We start from the raw sequence: 9,680 nt of genomic DNA, 5'->3' as shown, positions 1-9,680 counted from the left end.
AAGGAAGGAAGGAAGGAAGGAAGGAAGGAAGGAAGGAAGGAAGGAAGGAAGGAAGGAAGGAAGGAAGGAAGGAAGGAAGGAAGGAAGGAAGGAAGAATTTGTGTGTAGGTGTAGCTTATTGATTGGATAGGGATGATGAGCCTGGAGGCAAGGCAGGGGGTAGGCATCAGAAAGGGGCTGCAGGAAGAGCCTTGGGGTTGTGTGGAGCTGGGTATCTCACTCCAAACAAAGCAGGGGGCTAATAAGGGAAGCCACATAAACAGCACCTCCTCCAGCCTGAAGGAGCCTTGAGCTGCATCCATCACCACAACAGCACAACAGGCTCTCACCAGAGTATGTGTTCTTCCCCTGAACTCCAAAGTGCTGCCTGAGGACAAGTATCTTTCCTGAAAGGAGTTATGGGCTGCACCATCAGCTCCTCTTGGTGCCTGCAGGCAGAGCTCCAGACACTAGACTGGTCCTTGCCAAACACATCATGTAGCATGCCAGGAAAGCAACTACACCTAGAGCAATCTCTCTGCAACAGGCTGGATTGTATTGCAGTTAAAAATTAATTCCTGTGGAAATAAAATATTGAAATAATCATGGTAAGGCCAATAAAGCTTTAGAAAAGAAAGATAATCTGATATAGAGAGCCATCTGAGGTTGCTATAGTTTTGATGGATGTGTGGAATGAACTTCAGACTTTGTCTTCCTTGGTTGTGAGCAAATTGATAGAGTAACTTTTTCCAAAATGTTGTCCAGAGTATTAGTGGGTTCTGCTAATGACATGGTTGGAAAATCAGTGGTTTTATTTCTCATTAATCTTTTAGGTTTCTTCTGTGTAATTTCTCATTCAGAGGCTGTCATGCTACCCAAAGCCATAGTTTGATGCTTTTGGTGTGCTGGTGTGGCTAATCTTCCTCAGATGTGTGACTGCATTCCTGGTCTCCCACTGCACCCTCTCACCTTTCTCCCTTCATCACCCCAGCACTGAGTCAGTTTGGAGGCTGAATGGGCAGAAAACTATCCCTTCCTTCTGCCCTCCCTCAAAATAAATAGRCTTCTTGCAAATTTTCTTCTTGCAACCATTTCAAAGATCCAAAGCCAARAAAGGGACTGAAGTGCAGAGCTGAAGGGATGAAGGGGAGTGGGACTGTCCCCTTGGAAACCAGTGGCACAGATTTCCAAGTTGTGCTATCAAATATCACATCCTGAGGGTGGTCTTTTGCTCTTGGTGRGTGAATGGAGATTGAAAGAACACTTCRAAAATGAGGGTTTGAAAGATCTACMTGACATTAAACTAAGGATCTGATCGGTCTTCAGTGAAAGCATAAAATCACATTATAGATGTCCAAGATTAAATATTTTTCCCTGTCTATGTAAAAGTTTTCAAACATAAGGTAAGCACCTTTACTGTCCTGGTGGGTTTGTTTAAAGCCTTTTGGGCTTTTGGGGTGCCTTTGTCCTTCAGCCTCCCACTGTTGCATTATGATCCCMGAGCAAGGAACTGAAACTCCTCACTTGCTGACTTTCTGGACTTTAAGGCAGAATTTAAGGAATTGCATATGAAAACATGTCAAATGATTTGAGAGGCAATATGTTGAGAAGTGCCCACCATGACACGTCTTTGTTCCTCCTCTTACAATTCTTGACCTCTCCATATCAATTTCAACAATTAAAGAAAATTTGGGGCATGCCTCACTCCACACTGCAACAGACAAGATTTTACATATTGTAACTGAAAGAAGTATGGTTTCAGGAAAATTTTTATCTAGCTGAAACAACTTGAATGGTTCTCTCCATTGTGTTCAGCGAGGCATTCTTGGGATAGCACAGAAGTGCCTGGCATGGTTGGTGATCTTCATTGGCTGACTTATTCAAACACTGCAGTGTAAAATGTCCACTCCAAGGTGAATTCTTGGGAGCCATTTTTATTGATGGACTTGCTTGTAACTGCACAGTTATAAAAGTCAGAATGCTTTCCATCTTTAAGAACTGTATTATTTGTCACTAAACATAGTTGCATTGCCTCCTGCCTTCTGAGAAGTTTTCCTTTACATCCAGTTTTGTTGTTTGGTTGGTTTAGAGATACCCATGACTATTGTATTTAATGTATATTTTGGATATAAGAAGAGCAGATGTATTTAATATTTTGTATGACTGTTAATATGTAGCAAATGGCTACGACTATGGTGAAAAATTAGCTAGATTATTTTCTTTCTTTTAATATTCTCTCTAATTTCTGAAAGTTTTAATCTAAGAGGGGTATCTGCTGCTGTGACTCATGCAAACACCACATATATATGTTGGAACACCATATGTATATGTTGGAAAGTTTGGATTCAGACAGTCCCCATTGTTTCTAAGGGTCAGAGTTCATTTTTATTGAAGAGTATTAAGATATTGGTGGATTTTTGATCAATTGAGTTCCATTTTGGGCTTTTCTCAAAGGGTGTTGATGCATTTTGTTACTAGCAAAGGACAAGCTTTTTGAAATAGAGCAGTGTCAGGAAAGTGATCTCTTCCTAGCCATCTCACACACCAATAGTTATTATTAAGGGAATATCAAACAGAATATTATTTTCTGGAGAAAAAATGAGACCACCATTTCATGAGACCAGTGCATATTAAGGTAATGGAAACTTCTTCAACCAATGTATTCTTTTTTCTCCCAGTGTATATTGATTATTTGTTAATGTTTTATCACCCAGAACCCAATAWCATCTCCRAAGTCATGATATTTTTAGATTTCAYAGGCAGTAGATCACAAATTTCTTATATATTTGTGGGAAATAAACATAAAGGAGCTTTCTTGTTGCCTTTCATGAAATGCCTCTCTGGTGAAATGTGTGATACAGGCTTATAAATGTAGGACTATAAATACATACTCCTAGAAAGTTCTGAGCCTGAGAACATCAAGCAGCAGGGGCYTTTTTATGTGGCTTCATACAGTGCATTTAGTTCATTTACTCCTTACATGGTTTGGCTTAGGTATATGTGCACTCCTGTAGCTCTGTCTCCCTGCCTGGTTTCCTGACAAATCTAGTTTCACAGCCTGGGTGAACAGACTCTCAAAACACAGTTCGATTTGGAATCAAAACACTATAAATGGGAGGAAACTAAGAATTAGTTGGTTTTGCAGTGTTTAGCTATATGTAGTATTTGGTATTGCCTTTGGCAGATATTCATGTTTGAAAGCTCACTGAGTCAATATTAAGTCAAGATTTTAAGGAATCTGAAAACACCAAATTGTTTCTCTCTGTTTCCCACTGTGGGCCAGGCTGATTTCAGATAGCTCTGTCTCATAGCTTCCTGGAAAACATTTCAGTAAATTCTGTCATATTTCTGTTCTGTAGAAACCTGCCCTTCAAAACTTTTGCAGTTGATCTCCATTAGAGAAAGGTATTTTTAGCAGCTGTCTTTGAAAACTAGTCTTTTCACAAGGCTGAATTCCATAGAAGTCATCAATAAATATGGAGTTRTTTGCAGTGGTGTACTGTAGCTGGCTTTTAAAAATAGATTTGCTGTRCTATTTCTCAGACTTCTTTCAAAATTACCTCAGCCAGCCTTTAGCTSGCATATACGGCATTGCCAGATAATATTACTCTACCTTGAAGTTTGGTGAGGTTTTCCCACATTCCATGATGCAAGGCTTGATCCTGCAGGAAGCTCAGTGCCCTGGCCAGGCGTAGCAAGGTGCTCACACACAGAATGAGCTGCAGTGGAGAGTATGAGCCAGGCAGACCGTGCAGGAACCAAACCCACGGACTGTGGTGTTAGTGGTGAGTGCTGCACCGATGCTGAAGTGGGGCAGAATGCCCAGAAGACCTTGGACATGAGTGCCAGCCAGTAATGCAGAAAGAGGAAAAGTAGCATTGCTCTCAGGAAAAAAAAATGGTAAYGTTTTCTCCTTGTTTTACTTGCAGGTCCTACTTAGACATGTATAARGTGATAATATTTAGTTACCTCTTCTGGTTCGTGCTTACCATAATCTTCATCACTGGAACCACAAGGATCAGCATATTCTGTATGGGTTACTTGGTGGCCTGCTTCTACTTCCTTCTCTTTGGTGGAGATCTGTTGCTGAAGCCCATCCGGAGCATTCTGCGTTACTGGGACTGGCTGATTGCCTACAATGTCTTTGTGATCACCATGAAGAACATCCTGTCGGTGGGTAGTGGCTGCCTTTCCTTCACCCTCAGCACTTCAGTTTCATTAAAAGTGTGCACAGTGCTTTGAGTGGTCTTTAAAAATCCTTTTTCAGGACCACAACCATCTGCAAGCACTAAGCAGTCTCCATTTTACTTCAGCACTGCTATATCCATGGTAGGAAAATGTGTGCCCATGAATTCAGTAGGGCTCTGTGAAAACTGACAAGCTATTTTCAAAGGGCCAGGTTCTGGTTTCTTTGMCTAATAAAGTCTCTCTTTATAAGTCTCATGAAAGTCTCAGTGGAGTGAAAAATCAGTAAGAAGTACAAGATTMGTCATACTGTTGATAAATAGTGCACATTTAATTAGATATTTTGTTTAAATAAAGAATTTTCAAACGTAGCACGAGATGCAGTTGTGTGATGTAATGCAATTAGTGAAGTGGACTACAAACTTACAAACTCCATTCCTGTTTTCTTTAGAACTAGTGGGAAATTCAGGTGGAAACAGATGTATTTGATAATTAAATGTCAAATTCTTCTGCAAAATATWAAAGATTTTCTTGCTGTAATTAACTCTTGTGTGTATTCTTACAGTAGCACTGATAGGCRATTGAGACGAGCCAATAATTTCAGTCTTTTTGAAAGATAAATTTAGATTTATTCTGACAATTGCTTTTTAGCGCTGAACATTTTTAGCGCTGGACGAAGAACAGACATTTTCCTTTTAACRTTTATTTAAGTCTCTGTATTGAAATACAATTGATTTATGGGTGGTTTGAATTTGCAAATGTTCCAAATGCTTGCACATGTGCTTCATTTTATGCTTGGGAATTCAGTGGAGCTACGAGTCTCTTAAGCTTGTCCATGTATATTTGCAGGATTAAGTCAGTGATTTATAAAAGTTGCTTAGTTGTCACATCACATCGTATGCCAGATRTGTCACTTTCTGTACAAAAACAAACCCCACAGACCTCCTATCTCACTGATAATTCTATCTAAAAGTAGTTTGTGTGTTGCTGGTAAAGCCAGTCTTTCTTCCAAGCTGTTTTAGTAATGAGAATAATCTGACCGTCCTTGGCTGTGTTATTTCTCATGTAATGTTAAAAGATGCAAATTTTCTTGTCTTTGCTTCTGTTATGTCTTTTTATATGAAATTGTCCTTTTACTTTGCAGATAGGAGCATGTGGCTACATTGAATCATTAATTGAGAATAGTTGTTGGGTGATTCAGGCATTTAGCCTGGCTTGTACAGTTAAAGGCTACCATATTCGTAAGTATTACTTTTCTTCTTTATTTCCTATAAATAAAGGATCACYTTTAAAATCTTCAACCATATTTATGTTGCGCCTTCCCTGGACATATTACCTTTTGAAAAGCCTTGGTCATATATTGATTAACAGCACAGAATATTGAAAATGTTTCAAGGAACCAACCAAGGGAGACATACAAAGAGAGAAAAGTACCACCACCCCCTTACATSCACCCACAGCCAGCATTTGCTGTWAATTAACAATTCACTGATATTGGCATTTAACAGCTTCTGCACATGCAGCTGATGTGCTACTCTGGTTTACTGTACATTTTGAGCTAAAATGTCAGCTCACCAGCACTGCAAGGACAGGGCTCCTTTTCCAAGTTGCACTCCCCATGGGCAGTTTGGACTCCCACTCCTCCCTGTATATCAGGGTTCCATGTTTCAAAGGGTAAACCAGTTCAGCTCAGAGACATGGCATGAAAGTGGTGATTTTTTTTGCATTCACAGAAAATTTAGGCAATTTTTTTCCTTGTGATTATTCTGATGTGGTGGTAATAGGAATGGAGTGGATAATGGCTGTGGATGGAGGTGAGAAAAGGAATGAATGAAGTATGGAGAGCAAAACCYTTCACCTCTCAGTGAGCTATTCATTTGTCTCCACTTTGTTCTGACACCCTGGGTTAACAGTTTGAAAACACCTGGGTTTTTTTTAGTGTATTTTCTTTACTTTGGTTTGGTTTGGTTTTTTTCTGAATTTAAAAAACTGTTTCATCCTAGTGAGTCTGCAGCTAAATTCTGACTTCCAATCATCATGATTGATCCTAACAGGTAATTGTGGAGTAGGGGAAAAGAAAGTAAAAGAAGGTACAAATTCACAGGATGAAAGGTGCCCAGAAGTTCTTACGTTATCCAAAACGTTTTAAGCAGCAACAGAAACTCAGAGACAGGTTTTCAACTCTCCAGGGGTTGGGCACATCAGGCTTTGAAACTCTTGGAGTTTGACCTTCCAGAGCTATTAGATTGGCTTCCTTGCTTGAAAAGCCAGCTTCCAGCCAGAGCCTGTCCCTTGARTCCTTCTACTGCCTTCTATAGGGCAGCACAGGCCATGTAGTTTATAGTCCAGCTCCACAAAACCCAGTTTTAATTTTTTAGCATCCCCAAGAGAGCTGTCTTACAGAGAATAAAGACAGAAAGAAATAGCCCAAGCCAAAATCTAGAGGTAGGAGGAATGGGATTTCATCTCTGCCTGTCTCCTCCTTCCCCAAAGGAAGCAGTTTTGTGGTTTCAAATATTTTTTCTCTTATGTAATGGAAAGAAACATTGAACTGAGTTGTGGAGAGAAAAAGAATAAAAATATTAGATGGTGGCAGTCAAAAAGTTCTTTTGACAAAAATAAAACACTTCTTCCTTCTGTTGATAGTGTTCTTAATTAAAAAGTGAGACAAAAAGACACTTTGAAGTGAAGAAAAAATATGCCATATCAGAAAACACTCAAATCAATTGCATGTAAAAAATATGCTTTTCCATTCTTTGTTTTCAAGTACTTACTAGAGTAGGGTGAATTTATATGCAAAGAATTCCCTTCTGATGAATTCTCAATTTTTATGGGACATCACATTGTTGAAAGCATTGCAGTTGTAAAAGAAATTACAGTGTACTTCAAATAGAAATGCATAACAATTTTCTTTATAAAGATMTAATTGAAATAATTAAAATAATTTTAAAAGCTAGGATTATTTGATTGATTAAACATTATAAAAGAATACTTAACACTGATGGTGTCTTTTTCCAGCAACAAGCAATCTAGATTGTAAACTTCCCAGTGGAGAAGCAGGAATCATTTGGGACAGTATATGTTTTGCATTCCTGCTGCTGCAAAGAAGAGTCTTCATGAGTTACTACTTTCTTCATGTGGTTGCAGATATAAAAGCTTCCCAGATCCTAGCATCAAGGTAACAGAACATTTAAAAGAAATTAAACTAAATGGCTCGRACCTCTTGTGGTGGTAGTACTTAATTACTGATTACAAAAGTAATCTGCCAAAACAGTCCGTGAGCATTGATTTAAACARTGCATTCTAAATTCATAACTGCAAACTCACCTTTGACAGAGCACACACAAGAAAAAAGTTTAATTGGAAATTTTATARAAATTAAACCATCCTTTCTGCCAAATAGCATCTGCTGCTCCTATTAAAACCTCTGAAGGCTCATGTGTGTTGCAGCATTTACTCAGCATCAATTTGTCTGAGAGAGAATGCCAGAATTTCCAAATCTTGGAAAGAAAATGTTTTRCTGTCAGAGCCTGTTTGAGACCATTGTCCTTAGAAATCCCATCTCAAGAAATGTCGCAGGAGGAGGAAGACAGGAAAGTTCTAAGGTCTGGCTTGAAAAGAATTGAGAACAGATTTAGGAAGTTTCACATCACTGAACATTGATGAGGTTTGGCAAGGAAGTGTGAACCTTGTTGGGTYTGTTACACCACAAGCATCTACTCACAGCCACCACCAGCACATTCTTCTGGTTTATAATAAGAAGGCAGATGAGAAATGAAATTCTGGATTTAACTTCTGTAAGATTTCTAAGAAATTACTTTTGTTAATATTGGATTAAATGTATTGTGGCTTTTTTTTCCCCTCAAAAAACATATGGACATGGATTTCTGACCGGGTTTCAGGGTGAAATTTGGCTTGCATGTTCTGAAAGGAAGCAGTTTCTATCTTCTTCTTCCAGGGATCATTTTAAGAAGGGGACATGTTCAGMTGCCTATACTAAACAAAATTCAGCACTGTAAAGAGGGCTACCAAAAGACTTAGACCTCCCATATGGCATCTCTTAAGCTTTTGTTCTGGGGTGAATTTTAGTGCTGATGCCCAATTTTGCTGGATATGGCATTTTTGTAGCTCTTTTGGTGTGCTGGGTTCACAGTGAAAACAGCAAAAAGCAAAATAATGAATATCAAAATTCCCTCCTAAATAGGGAAAATGTGCATCCAGAATGAAAGAGCAGACTTTTAGAACTACAGCTTTTCTCACTGAATTCCTGACAAAAKAAAGGCTTTAGATTTAGGCTACTTCTTTGAAAGACACATTGAGACTCTTCTTAGAGTTTTCAAGAGCTCATGTGTGAATTAGGAAGAATGGCCAAGACATGCAAATCAATGAGTTGATTATATTTCTAATGTAATGGGGTGAGAAGCCATATTCTTTTGGCACACCAGAAACTTGCTCAAGGGTTTGTATTGTCACACTGAAAGCACCGTAGTTTTCAGAGGGCAAAAGCAAAGCTGAATCTGTGCTTACCATGGCCCTGGATAAAGCTGGAYCTTGCTCACAACTTCCAGGACTGAGCAGGGGATTGAGGTGATTATAATGCTGAAATGATTGTGAAGAAATCCTGGAGGTGTGCAAAAAAATCCTTCCTCAGCCTTGAACCTACTCATGTTTTGTGTTCTTGAGGACTGGAAACTAAATTCCCTAAATTCATCAGAAGGGGATTTTGTGTTCTTGAGGACTGGAAACTAACTAGCAGCTGCTCGAGGAACATACAGGCTGATTAGGCTTCACAACATTTCCCCTAGATCTTGAAATGATTGACTGTAATTGTATTGCTATTTTAGAGCAATTGATTGTTTCTTTYGGGCCCTGGATTAGTTTTGTTTGATGCAGCCAAGATCATGTATCGAGGAAGCATAGTTGACATAGTAAGCTTAGTTGAGATAAGGAAAACTTACAAATATTCAACATGACCTCTACTTTTKTCTTYTCCTCTGCCCCATTTCTGATGTAGRGGTGCTGAGCTTTTTCAGGCTACAATTGTCAAGGCTGTAAAGGCGAGAATTGAAGAGGAAAAAAAATCAATGGATCAACTGAAAAGACAGTATGTATTTAATGCATTTATATATATATATATATATATATTTCTATGCCTATGTATGTACATATTTAACTGATTTCTGACATTTATCTAGCATTTTCTTTTATAGAAATGCTTCACCATTATTAGAATTTTGTTCTGTATATCTGGTATCTGTGTTCCTGGAAAAATTTGTTGYATGACTGCTCCTTCTGCTTTGTTTSTGGTTCCTCCTCTGGTGTTTGAGTGTAAAATATATGTTTACCTTCACTGGAAATATTTGCATTCAATTTAAGTGGCCTGGAGATCCTTTCTCTTTATACAGCCCACAGTTTGATTTCCCTTTCATGCAGCTAACATGCTGCTTTCATACGTGCAGAAAGCTTTCAGAGCTGCTCCACCATGATGCATGGACAGCTTTTGCTGCTTCCTAACC

General features: G+C 38.7%; 1 protein-coding gene across 2 annotated transcripts in view; it reads left to right on the top strand.

Moving 5' to 3' along the window:
- PIEZO2 (piezo type mechanosensitive ion channel component 2) overlaps nucleotides 1-9,680 on the top strand; it is a 284,493-nt gene that overhangs the window by 227,897 nt on the left and 46,916 nt on the right. For both annotated transcript variants that reach the window (XM_057368929.1, XM_057368928.1), the window contains exons 26-29: nucleotides 3,909-4,152; nucleotides 5,309-5,405; nucleotides 7,183-7,342; nucleotides 9,179-9,268. In XM_057368929.1, coding sequence (XP_057224912.1) covers nucleotides 3,909-4,152; nucleotides 5,309-5,405; nucleotides 7,183-7,342; nucleotides 9,179-9,268 — 591 coding nt within the window. The remainder of the gene's footprint in view (nucleotides 1-3,908; nucleotides 4,153-5,308; nucleotides 5,406-7,182; nucleotides 7,343-9,178; nucleotides 9,269-9,680) is intronic.

This window comes from Malurus melanocephalus, unplaced genomic scaffold, assembly GCF_030028575.1.
Source record: "Malurus melanocephalus ecotype Western Australia unplaced genomic scaffold, MMel_1.1 scaffold_99, whole genome shotgun sequence".
Taxonomy (NCBI): Eukaryota; Metazoa; Chordata; class Aves; order Passeriformes; family Maluridae; genus Malurus; species Malurus melanocephalus.
The sequence above is the reverse complement of the archived record's forward strand: the minus strand, read 5'-3'. Positions and strand labels throughout refer to the sequence as shown.